At 46.2% G+C, this 22,952-nt stretch overlaps 1 protein-coding gene across 1 annotated transcript; it reads left to right on the forward strand.

Moving 5' to 3' along the window:
• The first annotated feature begins 21,283 nt into the window (after positions 1-21,283).
• Positions 21,284-22,681, forward strand: LOC135057155 (paraneoplastic antigen Ma2-like). The gene has a single exon (XM_063963054.1). It carries the CDS (start codon positions 21,284-21,286, stop codon positions 22,679-22,681), a length of 1,398 nt encoding a protein of 465 aa, XP_063819124.1.
• Positions 22,682-22,952: the final 271 nt, after the last annotated feature.

Consider the following 22,952-nt stretch of genomic DNA (forward strand, 5'->3'; position numbering starts at 1 on the left):
CCGTGATATTCATTGCATGTCTTTTCGTTTGAATCGTAGTCAACCTGGCAACATGTATGCTGAAGGATGCAAGACTCCAAAAAGACTCCAATTTGCAAGGGAAAAGGTTTCCATTAACTCTTTCATCGCTGCAATCCAGCAAAATCTGCATAGCAGTCCTAAGGACTGACACATTGACAAATCCAAAGTTTTCCAGTTTCACAAGAAAGGGGAAGGTTTTAGTTAACCGTTTTCATCACAGTAATCATTATTTGTCTTTCAAAATACATGTATACACAGATAAAAGGGAGCAACGAGTTGTGGTAAATGGAACTTTTCCAAATTGGACTGAAGTACTTGGTGGTGTGCCTCAGGGTACGTGGACCACTATTGTTCAACATTTTCATAAATGATCTAGCAGTAGGTCTAGAGACCATAGTGTCAATTTTTGCAGACTATACCAAACTGCATAAGGTTATAAATTTGGTGGGGGATGCTGAGTCTCTTCAGCACGATTTATTTAAACTGGAAGCATGGGCAGCAAAATGGAGAATGAGGTTTAACACAGACAAGTGTAAGGTAATGCACTTTGGTATCAAGGATAAAAATACCACCTACATACTAAATGGGGTAAAATTAGGGAATTATGTATTGTTAAAGGACTTAGGAGTTCGCATAGATAAACTTAGCAGCAGTACCCAAAGTAAGATTGCAGCCAGTAGCGGATCTTGCCACGGGCAAGCAGGACTTTTGCCCGGGGCGCCGCCTTCCGGAGGGTGCTGGCGCCATCCGGAGGGCGACGCACCGTGGCAAGATCCGCCACTGCTGCCCGCTGTGTCCCCCATCCGCCTCCGCTGCCGTCCCCGTCCGCGGCGCCTCCTGTGAAGGGAACTAGACGCTATGCATCTAGTTTCCCTTCATGGAGAGTAACTTTGCTGAGCGGTGGGCGATGACGTCATCGCGCACCGCACAGCAAAGGTCCTCTCCACGAAGAGAACTAGACGCATAGCGTCTAGTTTCCCTTCGTGGAGAGGACCTTTTGCTGTGCGGTGCGCGATGACGTCATCGCGCACCGCTCAGCATTCAAGCGGCGCTAGCAATGTACAGGGGGCGTAACTGACCACGCCCCCTGTATTAGGCCACACCCCCTTTCCTGCCCGGGGCGCTCTGCGCCCTTAAACCGGTCCTGATTGCAGCATAAAGCTGGGAATTGATGCAAGGGATGAGTGTTATACTCACATTATATAAATCCCTCGTGAGGCCGCATCTTGAATACTGTGCACAACATTGGGCACCATACTACAAAAAGGATACCCTGGAGCTAGAAAAGGTTCAGAGGCGAGCGACCAAATTGATTAAGGGAATGGAGATCCTGGATTACAAGGAAAGGCTTGCTAGGCTGGGCATGTTAACTTTGGAAAAGAGGAGATTAAGAGGGGACATGATTAATATTTACAAATATATAAGGGGACAATATACAGAGCTTGCGGAGGATATGTTTTTGAGAAGAATGACACAGAGTACACGTGGACACCAGCTTTGGTTAGAGAAGAGGAGATTTCGCACACAGAAGAGGCAAAAAGGTTTCTTCACTGTAAGGACAATACGTGTTTGGCATTCCCCGCCTGAGAGAGTAGTAATGGCAGACTCGGTCAATATTTTTAAGAATGGGCTAGATAAATTCCTAATGGATAAGGATATACAGGGTTATGGTGGTTAGATCACTCACTATAGTTAACAAAAGAGGAATAAACACAACGGCCGACATTCACAACAAATAACTTTAGTCCTAAAAATAATGCAGCGTAGGAGACCACAAATAGGTTGGACATGTTGGACAAATTGTCTTTTTTCAGCCTTAAAAATGATGTTACTATGGGGGTCATTCCGAGTTAATCGCTCGCTACCATTTCTTGCAGCGTAGCGAACAGGTTACTACTGCGCTTGCGTATGGACCGCAATGCGCACACCCGTCATACGGGTACTAAGCGGATCATTGTTGGGCGATGGATTTAATGAAGAATCCATTTGCACAGCCCATTGCAATGAGATTGACAGGAAAAGGGCGTTTGTGGGTGGGAACTGACCGTTTTCAGGGAGTGTTTGGAAAAATGCAGGATTGTCCAAGTGTTTGCAGGGCAGGTGTCTGACGTCAATTCCGGGACCAAAAATATTAAAGTAATCACAAGAGCTGAGTAAGTCCAGAGCTACTCAGAAACTGCAAAAAACTTTTTCGTCCCGCTTGGCTGCACACGCAATCGCACACTTGTAAAGCAAAAATACACTCCACTGTAGGCGGCAACTATGCGTTTGCATGGCTGCAAAAAGTAGCTAGTGAGCGATCAACTCAGAATGACCCCCTATATCTCTTGTTAATGCCATCTGATCCGTAGGGGACCAAGGATTGTACCAGTGGACTTGCTTGGTTGGCATTGTGCCTTCTGCAGTTGTGGTTCATGCGTATACTGGGTACAGTGGTGTGTGACTTAGCATCAGAGGCTGCACCAACTGCTCCTTCATAGGAGGGTGGTTCTGAGGGAACAACCACATCATATCTCTTGCTGTTATAATCTTTACACTTTAACTCTTTCTACAGCTTAATCTGAGGACATTCACATTCCCATGAATTTTGTTTATGGGGATCAACCCAAGTCTTTTCTCCATCCCAGCTTATAGTATCTTCACTGGGTGCCATGTATGGTACCGCTAACTTGCAAGGTTTACATTTTACAGACCAGTGAGCATCACAATTCCAACAAATATGATTGTGAGGATCATTACATTCTTGACAATCTCTATTGGGACATCTTCATACCCTTCCACTTGCATTGACCATTGAACAACTTGGACCTACTATCCTTTACGGATTACCTTTAAGAAAAATCATTGAGTAATGTACTATCCATATCCTTGTCTATTTCTTGTGATTCCTTTTCTGACAAGAGTTGTTCAGATACATTTACCCAGTTGAGAAGTTTGCTTTCAAGTTTTTTTTGCTCTTTGTGTAAGTGCCTTAAGACTTATGTATCTGCTGTAGTTTAACTGGGTCAAGAGTGCCATCTCTGTGGATGCCAGCTTTTTAAAAAAATGTGTACATTCCATCTGTCGACTCTGGACCCAAAATCCACTGGGGTCCGGCAATCGAACAGGCATTTACTGTCTGTGTTACCCAGAATTCTGGATTAACCAAACCCTATGTATCTTGGGTTAACCAAACCCTATGTATCTTGGGTTAACCAAACCCTATGTATCTTGGGTTAACTAAACTCTATTCCAGTGTGCAAGATAACTGTTTACCAAGGTTAGAAACCAGGCACAATTTCTTTATTATATTTTCTGGTACCAAGATGGGTATTCTTAGTTTCCCTGGACACACTATGGCCATTTCCGGAGGAAATAAATTTACTGGCAGATAGTTTGTAATGGAATCCCAATATCCCCCTAATCTGGTTTGAAGTAGAGATGTGCGGCGGGCATTTTTCATGTTTTTGGGTTTGGTTTTGGATCTGGATTCCCGCTCATGTTTTGGATCTGGATTAGTTTTGCCAAAACCGCCCTTTCGGGTTTTTGTTGTTGTTTTGAATCTAAATGATTTTTGGAAAAAAAAACATAAAAAAAGCTACAATCACAGAATTTGGGGGTAATTTTGATCCTGCGGTATTATTAACCGCAATAACATTAATTTCCACTCATTTCCAGTCTATTCTGAACACCTCACACCTCACAATACTGTTTTTAGGCCAAAAGGTTGCTGTGTGACTAAGCTAAGTGAAACAAGTGTGTGGCACATACACCTGGCCCATCTAAGAGTGGCACTGCAGTGGCAGACAGGATGGCAGATTTGAAAAATAGGCCCCAAACAGCACATGATACAAAGAAGAAAAAGAGGTGCAATGAGGTAGCTGGATGGCTAAGCTTAGCGACACAAGTGTGCGGCACAAACACCTGGCCCTTCTAGGAGTGGCACTGCAGTGTCAGACAGGATGGCACTATTCAAAAACTATGCCCTAAACAGCACATGATGCAAAGAAAAAAAAGAGGTGCACCGAGGTTGCTGGATGACTAAGCTAAGCAACACAAGTGTGTGGCACAAACACCTGGCCCATCTAGGCGTGGCACTGCAGTGTCAGACAGGATGGCACTTTAAAAAAAATAGGCCCCAAACAGCACATGATGCAAAGAAAAAAAGAGGTGCACCGAGGTTGCTGGATGACTAAGCTAAGTGACACAAGTGTGTGGCACAAACAGCTGGCCCATCTAGGAGTGGCACTGCAGTGTCACACAGGATGGCACTTTTAAAAACTAGGCCCCAAACAACACATGATGCGAAGAAAAAAAGAGGTGCACGAGGTTGCTGGACGACTAAGCTAAGCAACACAAGTGTGTGGCACAAACACCTAGCCCATCTAGAAGTTGCACGCAGTGGTTGACTGCCGAAAGTGGCCGGCAATTTTACGGTCCACCGACAGCATCTCCTGCACGCCCCTGTAATTTAAAAAAAAATTCTGCACCACCAAATTAATTGTATGTGCAAAATATGGGACATGCTGGAATTTGCCCAGACATAATGCACGCACAATATTGGTGGCGTTTTCCGATATCACAAATCCCCAGGAGAGTCTAAGTGGGGTAAGCCATTCTGCGATGATGTCCCTCAGTTTCCGTAAGAGGTTGTCAATGGTGTGTCTTTTTCAGAAACCGGTGATACACAGCATAGCCTGCCTAGGAACGAGCTGTCGTTTGTGAGATGCTGCTACTGGTGACACTGCTGTTGTTGCTGTGGGAGGCAATACATCTACCCAGTGGGCTGTCTCAGTCATGTAGTCCTTAGTCTGCCCTGTTCCACTTGTCTACATGTCCGTGGTTAAGTGGACAGTTGGTACAACCGAATTTTTTAGGACACTGTTTCTGACGTCTCTGTACATTCTCGGTATCGCTTGTCTAATGAAGTGGAATCTAGACAGGATTTGGTACCAGGGAAACACTACCTCCATCAATTGTCAAAATCCCACTGCACAAATGGCGGATACAGGACGCACGTCTAACACCAACATAGCTGTCAAGGCCTCAGTTATCCGCTTTGCAGCAGGATGACTGCTGTGATATTTCATCTTCCTCGCAAAGGACTGTTGGACAGTCAATTGCTTAGTTGAAGTAGTACAAGTGGTCTTCCGACTTCCCCTCTGGGATGACGATCGACTCCCAGCAGCAACAACAGCAGCAGCCGCAGTAGGATGAAGTGGTTATTGATCTTTCCCTATTTTATCCTCTAAACATTTGTTCTCCATTATTTTTCTGGAGTTATATTGTGGCACAAGATAGTCTACCCCTGCACCACAAAGGGCATACCCTGTAAAAATTATTTGGATAATAATAACCCTTTTATTTGGTGTTATTATAATAATATGCAGCACAGGAGAGCGTACCCTTACAGCACACAGGGAAAACCCTGTAAAAATTATTTGTATAATAATAACCCTTTTATTTGATGTTATTATAATATTATGCAGCACAGGAGAGCGTACCCCTACACCACATAGGGAAAACCCTGTAAAATATTTGGATTAAATATTAATAACCCCTTTATTTGGAGTAAATAATATACAGCACAAGACAGCACCACTGAATTGGACTTATGCAGCACCACTGGACTTATACGGCAGCACCACTGGACTTATGGCAGCACAGGACACTACCACTGGACTTATGGCAGCACAGGACACTACCACTGGACTTATGGCAGCACAGGACACTACCACTGGACTTATGGTAGCACAGGACACCACCACTGGACCGATGCAGCACAAGGCATTACCACAGCACTAGACTTAAATGGCAGTACCCCTGGACTTATACGGCAGTACCCCTGGACTTTTTCGGCAGTACCCCTGGACTTTTTCAGCAGTACCCCTGGACTTTTTCAGCAGTATCACTGGACTGGACTTATACGGCAGCACCACTGGTTTGGACTTATACAGTAGCAGCACTGGACTTATGGCAGCACATGACACCACCACTGGACTGATGCAGCACAAGACAGCACCACTGGACTGGACTTATACAGCAGCACTGGACTTATGGCAGCACAGGACACCACAACTGGACTTATGGAAGCACAGGACACCACCACTGGACTTATGGCTGCACATGACACCACCACTGGACTGATGCAGCACAACACAGCACCACTGCACTGAACTGGACGTATACAGCAGCATTGGGCTTATGGCAGCACAGGACACCACCACTGTGACTGGACTGATGCAGCACAAGAAAGCACTGGAATGACACATATAAGCAGGTCGCCACCCTACGTGCCACACCACTTTCCCGCACAGACACTGAGGAGACACGTCCTCTCGCTACACTCTCCAGGACTGGAGTGAAAATGGCGGCAACGCGTGGCTCCTTATATGGAATCCAAAACCTGCTGGAATCTGACAGTGGGATGAAGATGTTTTGCCTTGTTCTTGTTTCCGAGTCTGGCAGGACGTCCAGAGCCAGGCTCAGGATGTAAAGTTCGTGGGGGTTCGGTTCTCTGAGAGCCGAACCCACTCATCCCTAGTTTGAAGGTGGGTATATAGAATAACATTTGTGAATCATACAATTAATTGGATACAAAGGATCATTATACTGAAAATCAGAGGTGTAACTAAGGGGGGTCAGGCAGGGCACGTGCCCTGGGCGCCGTAGCAGGCCCAACAGAGGGGTGCGCTGCCGGCCAGGGCATCATGCCCGCCCCTGCTATTGCTGCCCATTACTATAGTGCTGCTGCCGCCCGTTATCATAGCGCCGCACCGTGCCGGGCACTATGCAGCTCCCTGCCTCCGTCCTGTGTGTGCTGCTGCTGGGAGCCGGGACCGTGACCGCAGTGAGAGCGTCACTCACCCGGAGCTGTACACAGGCAAGCGGACTCGGCTCATCTTCACTTCATGGGGATAGGCAGAGTTGCGCAGCGGCTGATCCAGGAGTCCAGGACAGTATAAGTCTGAAGAGTCTGTCCTGGACTTCTGGATCAGCCGCTGCGCAACTCTGCCTATCCCCGTCAATCTCCCTTTCTCTCTGCCCACCCCCCGTCCTGGAGCTCAGTGCCGTCACTGGAGTTTATCCACATGATTCTTGGTTTCCGGATGCCCAGTGGGGTCATGCAAGTCAGGTTCTGTTCCTGGCCATAAACCGCCTGAACAGGGATGGGATCTCCCACATTCCAGGGGGCCGATATCATCTGTAAGTACAGAACATACTTATCAGTAGTGAGAGACTGTGTGTGTGTGTGTGTGTGTGTGTGTTTGCCTGTGTGTGTGTGTGCTACAGAGGTGGCGTTCTCCTCCTAGTACCTCTATACTTAGCAGTAAGCCTTCCTCACCATCCACCTACATTACTCCTTTCCTCAGCCACAGCCCTCATTACAGCACATAGCATCACACGGTTGCAGATGCCTGGGCGTTAGTTGTGTAGTTAGTGTCTTGTTGTCAGTTGTGCAGTTAGTGTCTGTTTGTCAGTTGTGTAGTTAGTGTCTGGTTGCTGGTTGTGTAGTTAGTGTCTGGGTGTCAGTTGCGTAGTTAGTGTCTGGGTGTCGGTCAGAGGCGTAACTAAGGGGGGTCGGGCAGGGCACGTGTCCTGGGCGCCGTAGCAGGTCCAGCAGAGGGGGGCGCTGCCGGCCAGGGCATCCTGCCCGCCCCCCACTAATGCCGCCCGTTACATAGAGCTGCTGCCGCCCGCTACAATAGCGCTGCACCGCGCCGGCGCACTATGCATCTCCCTGCCTCCATCCTGTATGTGCTGCTGCTGGGAGCAGGGAGCGTGACCGCAGTGACAGCGTCACGCTCCGGAGCTGTACAGGCAAGCGGGCTCGGCTCCTCTTCACTTCACGGGGATAGGCAGAGTTGCGCAGCGGCTGATCCAGGAGTCCAGGACAGTATAAGTCTGAAGAGTCTGTCCTGGACTCTTGAATCAGCCACTGCGCAACTCTGCCTATCCCTGTCAATCTCCCTTTCTCTCTGCCTATCCCCGTCAATCTCCCATGTCTCCTCCTCTTGCCTCCCGCATCTCCCCCTCCCGCTTATCTTATATCCCCCCATGGCCGCATAATGTTTTGCTGGGCTGTGGGGTCCAGACCAGAAGAATTTGAGCACTGCAAATACCGGATCGCCCAGCTTGTGACACCACAGAGCTGCCTCCCCACCTAAAGGTACTAGCTGGATGTGTAACTGCTCTCCAGAGCACCTGTCCTCTGCTGAAATCTCTCTCCCCATTGCCTCTCTCCCTTGCGCTCTCCCCCTCATATGCCTCTTTCTCCTCATGCCCCTCTCTTCCAAGCCCTCATCCTCTCTCCCTCCTAATGCCCCATCTCTTCACGCCTCCTTTCTCTCTGTATGCATTTCCCACCAATGTCCCCCCTCTAGAATACCGTGTGCTAGAATGTGAATTTCGGCTCATTCATAGTGCTACAATGTGAATTTTGGCTCATTCAGTGTGCTACAATGTGAATTTCGGCTCATTCATAGTGCTACAATGTGAATTTTGGCTCATTCAGTGTGCTACAATGTGAGTTTCGGCTCATTCAGTGTGCTACAATGTGAGTATCGGCTCATTCAGTGTGCTACAATGTGAGTTTCGGCTCATTCAGTGTGCTACAATGTGAGTATCGGCTCATTCAGTGTGCTACAATGTGAGTTTCGGCTCATTCAGTGTGCTACAATGTGAGTATCGGCTCATTCAGTGTGCTACAATGTGAATTTCGGCTCATTCAGTGTGCTACAATGTGAGTATCGGCTCATTCAGTGTGCTACAATGTGAATTCCAGCTCATTCAGTGTGCTACAATGTGAATTCCAGCTCATTCAGTGTGCTATAATGTGAGTATCGGCTCATTCAGTGTGCTACAATGTGAATTTCGGCTCATTCAGTGTGCTACAATGTGAATTTCGTCTCATTCAGTGTGCTACAATGTGAATTTCGGCTCATTCAGTGTGCTACAATGTGAATTTCGGCTCATTCAGTGTGCTACAATGTGAGTATCGGCTCATTCAGTGTGCTACAATGTGAATTTCGGCTCATTCAGTGTGCTACAATGTGAATTTCGGCTCATTCAGTGTGCTACAATGTGAATTTCGGCTCATTCAGTGTGCTACATTGTGAGTTTCGACTCATTCAGTGTGCTACAATGTGAATTTCAGCTCATTCAGTGTGCTACAATGTGAGTATCGGCTCATTCAGTGTGCTACAATGTGAGTATCGGCTCATTCAGTGTGCTACAATGTGAGTTTCGGCTCATTCAGTGTGCTACAATGTGAATTTCGGCTCATTCAGTGTGCTACAATGTGAGTTTCGACTCATTCAGTGTGCTACAATGTGAATTTCGGCTCATTCAGTGTGCTACATTGTGAGTTTCGACTCATTCAGTGTGCTACAATGTGAATTTCAGCTCATTCAGTGTGCTACAATGTGAGTATCGGCTCATTCAGTGTGCTACAATGTGAGTATCGGCTCATTCAGTGTGCTACAATGTGAGTATCGGCTCATTCAGTGTGCTACAATGTGAGTATCGGCTCATTCAGTGTGCTACAATGTGAATTTCAGCTCATTCAGTGTGCTACAATGTGAGTATCGGCTCATTCAGTGTGCTACAATGTGAGTATCGGCTCATTCAGTGTGCTACAATGTGAGTATCGGCTCATTCAGTGTGCTACAATGTGAGTTTCGGCTCATTCAGTGTGCTACAATGTGAATTTCGGCTCATTCAGTGTGCTACAATGTGAGTTTTGGCTCATTCAGTGTGCTAGAATGTGAATTTCGGCACATACCGTGTGCTAAAATTTGAAAGGGGTACCAGTACTAGAAAGTATAATGGGTATTAATACACTTAAGGACACGCCCCCTGTTTAGTAGCCACGCCCCTTTTATGGAGAGAGCGCGCATAATTTCACCCTTCGCTTTTCCATACCCCCCTTCAAAAATTACACCTATTTGTGCAGGAGATGATGGTAAGGTGCATGTGGAAGTGAATTTTTTTTCCCCAATACGACATGAAACAGCTGGTGTGTCATGTTGACGCATCCCACTTTCAGTGTCCAACCCCCCTTCTAGTGTGTGGCCATGGCCATTTTTTTCAGTGCGTGCTGGTGGCATGCGCACATACTTTCCTCTGTAGTTTTTTTTTTCAGGGGGGGGGCGCCATTAGTGATCTTGCGCTGGGCTCCAAAATCCCTAGTTACACCTCTGCTGAAAATCCATTGTATTATAGCTACGTCTAAAATGTGTGAGAGCTATGGCCCTCATTCCGAGTTGTTCGCTCGCAAGCTGCTTTTAGCAGCTTTGCACACGCTAAGCCGGCGCCTACTGGGAGTGAATCTTAGCTTAGCAAAATTGCGACTAGAAATTTCTAAGCAGTTTCTGAGTAGCTCGGGACTTACTCTGCCACTGGGATCAGTACAGTCAGTTTTGTTCCTGGTTTGACGTCACAAACACACCCAGCGTTCGCCCAGGCACTCCCCCGTTTCTCCAGCCACTCCCGCGTTTTTCCCAGAAACGGCAGCGTTTTTTCACACACTCCCATAAAACGGACAGTTTCCGCCCAGAAACACCCACTTCCTGTCAATCACATTACGATCACCAGAACGAAGAAAAAACCTTGTAATGCCGTGAGTAAAATACCAAACTTTTTAGCAAATTTACTTGGCGCAGTCGCAGTGCGAACATTGCGCATGCACAATTAGCGGAAAATCGCTATGATGCGAAGAAAATTACAGAGCGAACAACTCGGAATGACCACCTATGTGTTGGAGTTCAACATTCTGCACCTGGCAAACTCCTCATTATCTATTCTCATTTTGTCTGTGTGGTAGAAGTTATGGGATTCACACACACAACTATATTTTATCTGAATACATTCCAACGCTATGAAGCTAATGAAAACAATCTATTTGGTTACTTTCAGAATATTTATTGTGCTTTGAACAATACATTTACTTAAAGGGGTATGACATAAAGAAACATGTTTGCCTTTACAAGATGGAATCTGTATGGGCAACTTTAAGATCAGATCTATCTTGTCCATCACTATAAAGTCAGATCTTTGATACTTTAACATTCTGGTGAGTATTTCTCTCCTATTCCTAATCCCTAAAAATTTCACTAACACTAACCTCCCCCCACAATCTAACACTGCTCACCCCACAGTCTAACACTAACACCCCACATCCTAACATTAACCTCCCCATGCAATCTAACACTAACCTCCCCAACAGCTTAAAACTAACCTCCCCAAGCAGCCTAATACTAACCTCCCCCCCGCATCCTAACATTAATCTCCCACCACAGTTTAACACTGCTCACCCTACAGTCTAACACGGTTCCGGTATGAAAGAAAGATAGTGTCTAGTTAGACAGTCAATAGATAGACAACATATGTTAGACAGACATTAGGTCGACAGGGTCAAAAGGTCGACAGGGTCAAAAGGTCGACATGGAAAAGGTCGACAGGTCGAAAGGTCGACAGGGTCAAAGAGTCGGCATGAAAAGGGTAGACACCATGTTTTTTGCATTTTTGTGCTTTGTGTGGATAGTTTTGTCATCTGGCACCCCAATTGCAGAAAGGCATACCGTCGAGGGGCTCGCTTCGCTCACCACACTTCGGGCACGGGGGTTCGCTGCGCTCGCCACAAGGTTTATAACCAACTCTATGCCGACATGGATAAAGTATGAAATAATCCAAAAACATGTTAAAAAAAAACAACAACACATTTGTCTATCTTTTTTATGTCGACAATTATCATGTCGACCTTTTGACCAGTCGACCTTTTACATGTCGACATTTTGACCTGTCAACCTTTTTCATGTCGACCTTTTGACCATGTCGACCTTTTGACCCTGTCGACCTAATGTCTGTCTAATATATGGTGTCTATCTATTGACTGTCTAACTAGACACTGTCTATCTACTAAACGGATAGGGTCTAACACTAACCCCCCACATTCTAACATTAACCTCCCCATGCAGTCTAACACTAACCTCCCCATCACAGTTTAACACTAACCTTCCACCACAGTCTAACAATAATCCTCTTGCACAGCCTAACACTAACCTCCCCCCACAGCCTAACACTAACCTCCCCCCACAGCCTAACACTAACCTCCCCCATAGCCTAACACAAACCCCCCCCACACAGTCTAACAATAATCCTCCTGCACAGCCTAACACTAACCTCCCCCATAGCCTAACACAACCCCCCCCCCACACAGTCTAACAATAATCCTCCTGCACAGCCTAACACTAACCTCCCCCCACAGCCTAACACTAACCTCCCCCCACAGCCTAACACTAACCTCCCCCATAGCCTAACACAAACCCCCCCCACACAGTCTAACAATAATCCTCCTGCACAGCCTAACAATAACCTCCCCCAGAGCCTAACACTAACCTCTCCCACAGTTTAACACTAACCTCCCCAAGCAGTCTAACACTAACCTCCCCCCACAGCCTAACACTAACCTCCCCCATAGCCTAACACAAACCCCCCCCACACAGTCTAACAATAATCCTCCTGCACAGCCTAACAATAACCTCCCCCAGAGCCTAACACTAACCTCTCCCACAGTTTAACACTAACCTCCCCAAGCAGTCTAACACTAACCTCCCCCCACAGCCTAACACTAACCTCCCCCATAGCCTAACACAAACCCCCCCCACACAGTCTAACAATAATCCTCCTGCACAGCCTAACAATAACCTCCCCCAGAGCCTAACACTAACCTCTCCCACAGTTTAACACTAACCTCCCCAAGCAGTCTAACACTAACCTCCCCCCACAGCCAAACACTAACCTCCCCCAAGCAGCCTAACATTAACCTTCCCCCAGCAGCCTAAAGGGGGGTACACACGGAGAGATCCGTGCTTAAAATCTAAGCAATCTTGCTAGATTGCTTAGATTTTAAGCACGGATCTGCCGTGTGTATGCCCCCCAGCGATAGCGATTGCCCAGCCCCGCGCATTGCTATCACCGGTGCTAGATTGAGCCTGCATGAAGGTTCAATCTAGCGGGTCGCTCACTTCACCGTTGTGTGAAGTGAGCGCCCCCCCCCGTCGGCTTTCCCCCTCGCTCAGCACATCGCGCTGTGCTGAGCGGGGTGAGAGATGTGTGCTAAGCGGTCTGTGTTAAGATCACTCAGCACACATCTCTCCCGTCAGTACCCCCTTAACACTAACTTCCCCCCACAGCCTAACACTAACCTCCTCCCACAATCTAACACTAACCTCCCCCCGCCTAACACTAACATCCTCCCACAATCTAACACTAACCTCCCCCATATCAACCCACAACCTAACCTTAATACCTTCATTCTGACAATGTCAATATTTCACAAGTCGTCATTCTGGGAATGTCCCCACATTGCAGTTGTCATTTTAACAATGTCAGCACCATGACTGTGAATAGTTATTTCCGACCTTTTGACCACACAGGGTAGATATAATATGTCTGTATAATTTCTGTTTTCTTACAACACACTATAAGGGTAATTCATACCGCATTGCTGCAGCGGCAGCGATCGCAGTCTGAATCACTTTGGGGAGTGCGCATGCGCAGTGGCTGCTCTGCGCATGCGCACCCCGGGATCCCAGTGAGATGCTATCAGCATCTCACTAACTGCGATCGCCTCTGCTTGACAGGCAGAGGTGGTCACGGTGCAGGAGGGGGTGTGCCAATGGTGTTAGAACACCATTGGCGGGGTGTGGTCAGGACAACATAAGCATGTCTGGGCCGTTGATGTCACACGCAACCGCTCCGACCCGGGACTCGGTGGGTAGCTGCGCAACTAGGGAGCTACTCGCCAGGTACAAAAGAATTGCCGCCGTGCAACGCTTTTGTACCTGTGGGGGGGCAGGGCCTGACATGTGGGGCGCACTAGCCCTGTGCTGGACATCGCCCCACATGTCAGAGTAAATGATTGCAGATGTGCTGTATTTAGCACACCTACGATCAACTCTGAATTACCCCCTATAACGGATACTGATTAGTTTGCATTGGAATGATTACTGCATTGTGTACTCTCCATGTCACAGTACAGAAATGACAGTAATAGGAGAGTATGAGTGAGGAGGAATGCAGTGTATGACCCTGCCCTCAGAGCTGTGCTGTGCAGATGCTGCTCTGTCATCTGGGTGTGGTTGAGGACTCATTGCCTTTCGTCTGTGTTTTTCTCTCCCTCACGTCTGTGTAACGGTACTGTAGCTTTTGTTTTTTTCTATTCTGTATATTCTTGTTGAGTTTCCACCTGACATATTTCTCATCCATCTGCAATAACGGAGTCAGTACAAAGCCGGATGCGTAGTCTCATGTCTGTAATTCCTCAGGTAAGACTCATCAGACGTAAATGTTTTCTCAACTATCTTCTAAATCAGGCGTAGGCAGACTGTGGCCCTCCAGCTGCTGTGGAACTACACATCCCAGCATTCCCTGCCATGGTTTTTTTCTGTTAGGACATGCTAATCCTGTGGAAAAGCATGCTGGGATGTATAGTTCCACAGCAGTTGGAGTGCTGCAGGTTGCTTACCCATGTTCTAATTAGAGATCCTTTCATTGTAGCATTATGGAAAGTTTACCAGTGATTCATATTAATTGCTGATTGGCTGATGTGTATAAAGTGATCTCTGCAGTAGTCAGTAATAATGAAGCCTCTGGAAAGAATCCCAGATTTATGTGCAATAATCTGCATTTTATTTCCTACTAGGACATTTAACATTTCATTACCTGCTGCGAGATGGCCACTTCCTCCTTTATCAGTGAGTGTCAGCTTTTATAATCACTTGTATTTATTAATGATATTATCCATTGCATGCACAGAGCTCATACAGAGCTGAATGCTACTGACAAGAACAATCTAGACATAAATCAGGTTAGATAGAAGCCATGGTGATCATTCAGAGTTGTTCGTTCGGTAAATTTCTTCGCATCGCAGCGATTTTCCGCTTAGTGCGCATGCGCAATGTTCGCACTGCGACTGCGCCAAGTAAATTTGCTATGCAGTTAGGAATATTACTCACGGCTTTTTCTTCGTTCAGGCGATCGGAGTGTGATTGACAGGAAGTGGGTGTTTCTGGGCGGAAACAGGCCGTTTTAGGGGCGTGTGGGAAAAAACTCTACCGTTTCTGGGAAAAACGCGGGAGTGGCTGGAGAAACGGAGGAGTGTCTGGGCGTGTGTTTGTGACGTCAAACCAGGAACGACAAGCACTGAACTGATCGCACTGGCAGAGTAAGTCTCGAGCTACTCAGAAACTGCACAGAGATGTCTTTTCGCAATATTGCGAATCTTTCGTTCGCAATTTTAAGAAGCTAAGATTCACTCCCAGTAGGCGGCGGCTTAGCGTGTGCAATGCTGCTAAAAGCAGCTTGCGAGCGAACAACTCGGAATGAGGGCCCATATGCATAGTACTCAGTGCTGCTTGTATCTGAGGATATGAAGCAGAGTGGATATGTGTGGTAATATAAGCAATCTGCCTTGTGTAATATAGAGTGTAGTGTGGATCTTATGCTATCACCTTGGCCCTCATTCCGAGTTGTTCGCTCTGAGTTTTTCATCGCATCGCAGTGAGAATCCGCTTAGTGCGCATGCGCAATGTTCGCACTGCGGCTGCGCCAAGTAACTTTACTATGAAGAAAGTATTTTTACTCACGGCTTTTTCATTGCTCCGGCGATCGTAATGTGATTGACAGGAAATGGGTGTTACTGGGCGGAAACACGGCGTTTTAGGGGCGTGTGGCTGAAAACGCTACCGTTTCCGGGAAAAACGCAGGAGTGGCCGGAGAAACGGTGGGAGTGCCTGGGCGAACGCTGGGTGTGTTTGTGACGTCAGCCAGGAACGAAAAGCACAGAACTGATCGCACAGGCAGAGTAAGTCTGAAGCTACTCAAAAACTGCTAACTCGTTTGTGATCGCAATATTGCGCATACTTCGGTCGCACTTTTAAGAAGCTAAGATACACTCCCAGTAGGCGTAGGCTTAGCGTGTGTAACTCTGCTACATTCGCCTTGCGAGCGAACAACTCGGAATGAGGGCCCTTATCTCTACAGCCAGCTACAGTGGTCTGACACAGACAGTGGGACAATTACATACCCTCCAGCTGTACCTTTTTAATAGGTACAGTACCTTTTTTTTATGGTCTGTACCGATTTTTGGTTCTCCAAATTTCCATTGAAAGTATAGGAAAAGGGGCGTGACCACGCCCCCTTTACCCGCGGCCACGCCTCTTTTTCGGATTTGTACCGATTTTTCTGTGTAAAATGTTGGAGGGTGGCCCTCATTCCGAGTTGTTCGCTCGCAAGCTGCTTTTAGCAGCATTGCACACGCTAAGCCGCCGCCTACTGGGAGTGAATCTTAGCTTAGCAAAATTGCAAACGAAAGATTAGCAAAATTGCGAATAGACACTTCTTAGCAGTTTCTGAGTAGCTCCACACTCACTCGGCAACTGCGATCAGTTCAGTCAGTTTCGTTCCTGGTTTGACGTCACAAACACACCCAGTGTTCGGCCAGACACTCCTCCGTTTCTCCAGCCACTCCTGCGTTTTTCCCAGAAACGGTAGCGTTTTTTCGCACACACCCATAAAACGGCCAGTTTCCACCCACAAACACCCACTTCCTGTCAATCACACTCCGATCACCAGAACGAAGAAAAAACCTCGTAGTGCCGTGAGTAAAATACCTAACTGCATAGCAAATTTACTTGGCGCAGTCGCACTGCGGACATTGCGCATGCGCATTAGCGACTAATCGCTCCGTTGCGACAAAAAAATAACGAGCGAACAACTCGGAATGACCACCAGTATGCAATTACCACATTGCGGCAGTGACCACATGCACCCGGGTGTAAATAGTCACTCCTGCAATCACACAATGTATTTCCTATACTAGGGGGGTGGTTTATACAACTCCATGCTGACTGGCCTAGGGATGGTCTTACACTGTGGCAGGAGGATCCCATGTGTGTTTCCCTGCTATGGTGCCACCAGCCTGGGCTGGCACAGCCTACTACTGGTAATGGCAGTTTCACAGGGACCCCACTTTTCTTGTCCCACTGATTGTTGCTGCTGGAAGTAATTGTGCTGGTTGTGTTTTTATATATTTATTGATAAGCCAGATGCATGCTGGTCATCATTCTCCTCAGCGCCTCCTCAGCACAGATCTTGCACCAGGGGAGAAGCGGCTGCCACACACATCCTGCTAGTTGTTACGGTATCCGGACTCCAGGTCGACAGCACAAAGGTCGACACACTTTAGGTCGACACCAATTGGTCGACACACATTAGGTCGACAGGGTCAAAAGGCCGACAGGGTCAAAAGGTCGACAGGAACAAGGTCGACATGGAAAAAGGTCGACATGAGTTTTTCATGATTTTTTTCTTTTTTTGAACCTTTTCATACTTAACGATCCACGTGGACTACGATTGGAACGGTAAAGTGTGCCGAGCGAAGCGGCAGCGGAGCGAAGGCACCATGCGAGGGGACGCGGTGCACTAATTCGGGTTCCCGGTCACTCTACGAAGAAAACGACACCAAAAAAACATAAAAAACTCATGTCGACCTTTTTCCATGTCGACCTTGTTCCTGTCGACCTTTTGACCCTGTCGACCTTTTGACCCTGTCGACCTAATGTGTATCGACCAATTGGTGTCGACCTAAAGTGTGTCGACCTTTGTGCTGTCGACCCTGAGTCCCAGACCCGTTGTTACATGTATGTGAGGCTTTCCCAGGTGTAAATCTCTTATAAGGTGCAGTAACATGTGCTTATTGTACTCCCTAACTCTCCCACTCTATTGGTGAAACCAGAAAGATGGAAAAAAACAACAACCCCAATGCCGCTAATAAATTACGTAAAATAGTTCTTCTGTGAAACCTTGTTTATAATAACCTCTGGGGATTATAAATCATTGTAGACCAAAATAAAGTAAAATAAACAGCACTTAGTGGTAAGATAAATCATATGGCTCCAAGGATATGATAAAAATATACATTACAAGTAATAAAAGCAGCAATGTTGAAAAAGTATCAATCAAAAACAAAACATACTGTAGTACATAGGCGTTTCTATCATATGTGCAAAGTGTGTGGTGCACACAGGCCCCTGAGTCCATGGGGGGCCCCACACCGCACACATTGCACCCATATTTTAGTACTCACCTCTCCAGAGTCCAGCGACGGGCGCTGCAGCTGCCGTCTTTGCACATAAAATCACTTACAAAATGGCCGCCGCGCATGCGCACTTTGAATTTTGTCTCCGGAATATGGCGGGTGCCATGTTTCTGGAGACCTGCGCATATGCAGTAGGCCCCAGTACAATGTCTGAGCCCACGGCACCATGGAGAGGAGGGAGCCCACCCAGAGTTTGCACGCGGGCCCCCTCCTCGCCTAAGACGCCCCTTCTGTAGTATTAAGCAGTTATGCACAATTCCTAAAGAAGGAAGCCACACTATGTATAGTAATACAATGGTATGCACTCAGGGGGTTATTCAGGATTATTAGCAAACCACAAAAGCACACTCATGGTGCAAAACCATGTGCACTGCAGGTGGGGCAGATGTAACATGTGCAGAGAGAGTTAGGATTCAGTGAGTTATATTGTTTCTGTGCAGGGTAAATACTGTCTGCTTTGTTTTTTTACACAGCAATTTATATTTCAGTTTGAACACAACCCAACCAAATATAACTCTCTCTGCACATGTTACATATGCCCCAACTGCAGTGCACATGGTTTTGCCCATTAGTGTGCTTTTTTGATTTGCTAACAATCCTGAATAACGGTGCATACACAAGGAACAATAGAGCAAATTATGTGGGCGTTCCCAATCAAACGGAACAACCAATCGTTCAAATCGTTTTGTGTGTATGCAAGATAACAATGCACACACCCGCAGGTCGCTAGCAACAGCCTCAGAACTTTTGTACATGTAAGAAGATCTGAGGCTGTTGCTAGCAAATGCAGCATAGCCCCCGTTCCCCCCCAGCCATCGTTCGTCGCCACCAGCATACACACTTACCAATGCCAGCCCCGCTACGGATCCCGTTGTGGACGATGTTGAATCGTCACGTGTGTACCCACCTTAAGGCTATCAGTCAGTAATAATCAGGATGTTTGCAGTTTGTGTTCAGTATAAAAAATGGAAGAAAGTAACAAAATTGCAGAAATGAAGTCTGGGGGGAGTCCAGTTAGGTGCGAGTCTATGAATGTGAGTTTGTTTTATGAAACTCACAGACTTCACACCAATGAAAGAAATGTGTGATCCAATTAGAAACGTCTATTTGCAGTACTCACAGCGTGGGCCCAGAAGATTAAATCTATTAATCTTAGGAGAATTTATTAATAAAGATTCATTTCTCTGTGGAATAAGTATATGCAATATAAAGATATACTATTAACTGTATGTAAATTTTATGAATTTATTGTATAGATATATATAGTATCAGAAGTATAATTTATAATAAGCATGAGTGTACATTTATGAACTATAATAAAGCGGCAGTCAGCATAAGGATGAATGCTGCTGAATAGCCTGGCATGCGCTGGGCAGAGAAGGCTCCAGAATCTCCTCATGCTGGGGGTTAAGCGCTCGCATGCAGGATAAAAAGGGGAGGGCTCGAGATAGAGAGGAGACCCCCCGGAGCTGGCCGGATAAACTGACAAAGTCGGAGAGAGGAGGAGAGACTATTGGGTGTGCGGGCGGCCTACGGGAGATAGAGTTACCTGAACGAAGATCGGAGGGTATCTTGGTGTATGGCTGCACCGCTCCGGAGCCGCTGAACTTTGATACCACGAATAGTGAGGAGACAGGCCGTGTTGAGGAGGAAGAAAGGAGAGGAAGCCATCCAGGCAGCGGTTGCCAAGGGAGCTGAGTGACGCAGCAACTTTGTATCAGGATCAGATCTCCTAACATAACAACAGGGATTGGGGGAGACATAAAGGTGAGAGTAATATGCCGGATAAATTGAAAGCTGCTCTTCAACTATATTACCTCACTAGCTCCTAAGGACAGTATATAAATATACTAGTATTATTGAGTGGAAACCAACTCCAGTTAGAAGCAAGCTAGTAAGGATTGCATGTTATTACAGTGATAACCCCTGAAGAGAATATACAAATCTAGTAGTCTGTCCGGTCAACTGAGTTATATCCTAGGAGTGTTATAGATGGACACTTAGTTACAACTACGGCAATTCCAGCTAATAGTAATAACTCCTCCACGGCAGAAATATATTCACAAGGACGCTCTATAACCCACTACCAAACTACCAAGTGTATCTTCATTAATTATCTTCTACCACGGCCAGTGTATATATATATAAATATCAAATAGAAGTTATATACCCCATATATGAAATTCTTAAGGGACTGTTACAGTATACAGCTACTCGAATAGATATTGGGGGTTATGCAATACGTATACTTCCTTAGTGTTTCTGAAACATTATAGAAGAGAAATGTCACTATGTTAGGACCAGATTGTTAATATTGACATAGTGATTCCAACACAGCGTGATTTAAGTATTGCAAGGATTAACAGGACTACACGGATATAACTTATGGGGATTCAACCACCTCGTGTTAAATAGTTCCTAGGTACTCAGGATACATTGCTGATAGTGCTTTAATTGCCTACTATCTCTCAAGGATTATTATATAAGCACCCCAGTTGCTGAATTTATATTGGAGGTGAAATACACAGACTGGGCCCTCGGAATATTGAACGGTACAGTGATCACTTAGGTAATCTAGTATATATACTGCGCAGGAGGTAATAAGTAAACCCCGGGTCCATAGTCTATCCGACTGTGGGTATTGTATATTTTTTTTGTATTGCATGCAGTTATGTTGTAACATAATATTGTAATAATTATTCATATTGTGTACTCTTTAAATCCCATGTCAATCCTATATACCCTATGAGTAATTATATAGTGAGGGTGATAATAAAATTACTTACCTGAATGCTTTTGTCCAGTGTATCCACAAGATCCAGATCCAGGATCGTACTGTATTTATAGTATACCTTCGGAGAAGAAAAAAAAACCATTGTTAAGGAAGGTGAGGTGATTCAATCATAGTAATCATATATATATTCACCGTAACACCATTACAACACCCACTGCCTAGTTTAAGGAGGGTTTCCCAAGCCACCCGGGTGTTTATATATTGGCTTGGGTGGAGGCACGCCAAATTTTATATAACCCTAAATTTAGATAAGGGGAAGGAGGGTTACATTTGGAGGCACTGCTGAGATCAGAACTCAATATCTCCTGTTTAACAACATACATAGGATGGAGGAGGTTACTAAGGATGATATTTTTCGTTGGTGTCAAGAGAAGGATATAGATGTCGATTGCAGCTTTGGATTGCGAGGAAATTTGAATAATGCTAGTGAAGATAGTATGATCAACTCAGTAAAATTTCTTTATGGAATTAATGAGCCGCGCATCGTAGATAAATGGAAAGGGTCCACAGGTACTATTACCGCCGTTTTAATAACTAATCAGAACCCAATAGATCCAATGCTACTCCCTGGTATGGTGGTGGTTGAGGGAGTCCCTGGATGGAAAGTACAACTGGTGTGGCCTGAAAAGAACCCTATTGGGGAAGAAGAGGGTCCCACAGTGGGTGAACACGGAACTGGGGAACCACATCTCATCTGTGGTGTTCATACCTCAAGGCAAGATACTGATCCCATCACCCACTCCGAGGACACTGTGGAGAATCAGGTAGAAACAGTTATGGGTAAAATGGTTAGCCACTTGGAGAGGTGGCATTTTGAAGGAGGATATCGTCGCCTTAGGATCTTCTCGGGAATCACCCCGGTACCAACAGGAGAGGAAACTTACGAGCTGTGGAGGGAGGCAGCCACTCAACATTCCGAAGAGTGGCAGTGCCCCGAGCATGTTAAACGGCAGAGGGTGGTTGAAAGCCTACGAGGACCGGCGATGGGGGTGATTCAAGCTACCCGGAGGAGCAACCCCAATGCTACCCTAAAAGACTATGTGGAGGCCCTAGATTTTTCCTTTGGTACCTTGGAAGATGTAGGGGACCTACTGGCTCGGCTTAACCATACTTACCAGGAGCCAGGAGAAACTTTGACACATTACATTTATAGAATTGATAGGTTAATTTACAAGATTGTAGATAAAGGGGGGATTGATAAGGAAGTGGTGGACAGAAGGAGATTGACCCAGGTACTTAAGGGGGCCTTAACCAATAGTACTGTAGCACAAAGGCTCAGATGTACTATGAACATTAATCGGCCTCCGAGATTGAATGAGCTCGTGCGAGAAGTGAAACTCGAAGAGGTACAAATAGAAAACCGTGAGAAAACCATAAAAAAGGTTAAAGTAGTTTTACCGACCCCATCTTCCCCCTCTATAGATGAGAGACTGTTGAAGTTAATAGAAGACCAGAACAAAAAAATTGAACAGCTAATCGCATTACAGACCAATCCTCCTTATAGTCAGGGGATGAGACCTGACTCTGGAAGGGGAATAAGTGTAAGGAGGGAAAGCAGATTTCCCACAATTTGTTATAGTTGTGGACAAGCGGGTCATAGGTCCTTTGAATGCCCCATGTATGGACACTTCCAAAGAGGAAATAGTAATAATTACCGGAGACGAATGTCCACTCAGGAAAACGCCAACGGGAGTACTGTGGACCCCTCACAGGCTCCCCAATAATTACCGTACATGCCATGGGGAGTGCTCAGTGGTCCAATGAAATACCCGAGAGCCTGATGGGCCATGCACCGAGAATAAAGGCTATGATCAACGGACATGCCTGTACAGTCTTGTTGGATAGTGGATCACAAATATCCATCGTATTTGAATCCTGGTATCAGACCTATTTACAAGATGTGCCCATACATCCTCTTAGTGGACTCACCATCTGGGGGTTGAGTGAGCAAAAATACCCCTATTTAGGATATATTATAGCTCAGATTACTTTTGA

Source organism: Pseudophryne corroboree, chromosome 3 (assembly GCF_028390025.1).
Source record: "Pseudophryne corroboree isolate aPseCor3 chromosome 3, aPseCor3.hap2, whole genome shotgun sequence".
In the NCBI taxonomy this organism is placed as follows: Eukaryota; Metazoa; Chordata; class Amphibia; order Anura; family Myobatrachidae; genus Pseudophryne; species Pseudophryne corroboree.

Excerpts from the sequence above, each read along its gene's own strand:
- LOC135057155 (XM_063963054.1), top strand. The coding sequence starts at position 21,284 with ATGGAGGAGGTTACTAAGGATGATATTTTTCGTTGGTGTCAAGAGAAG.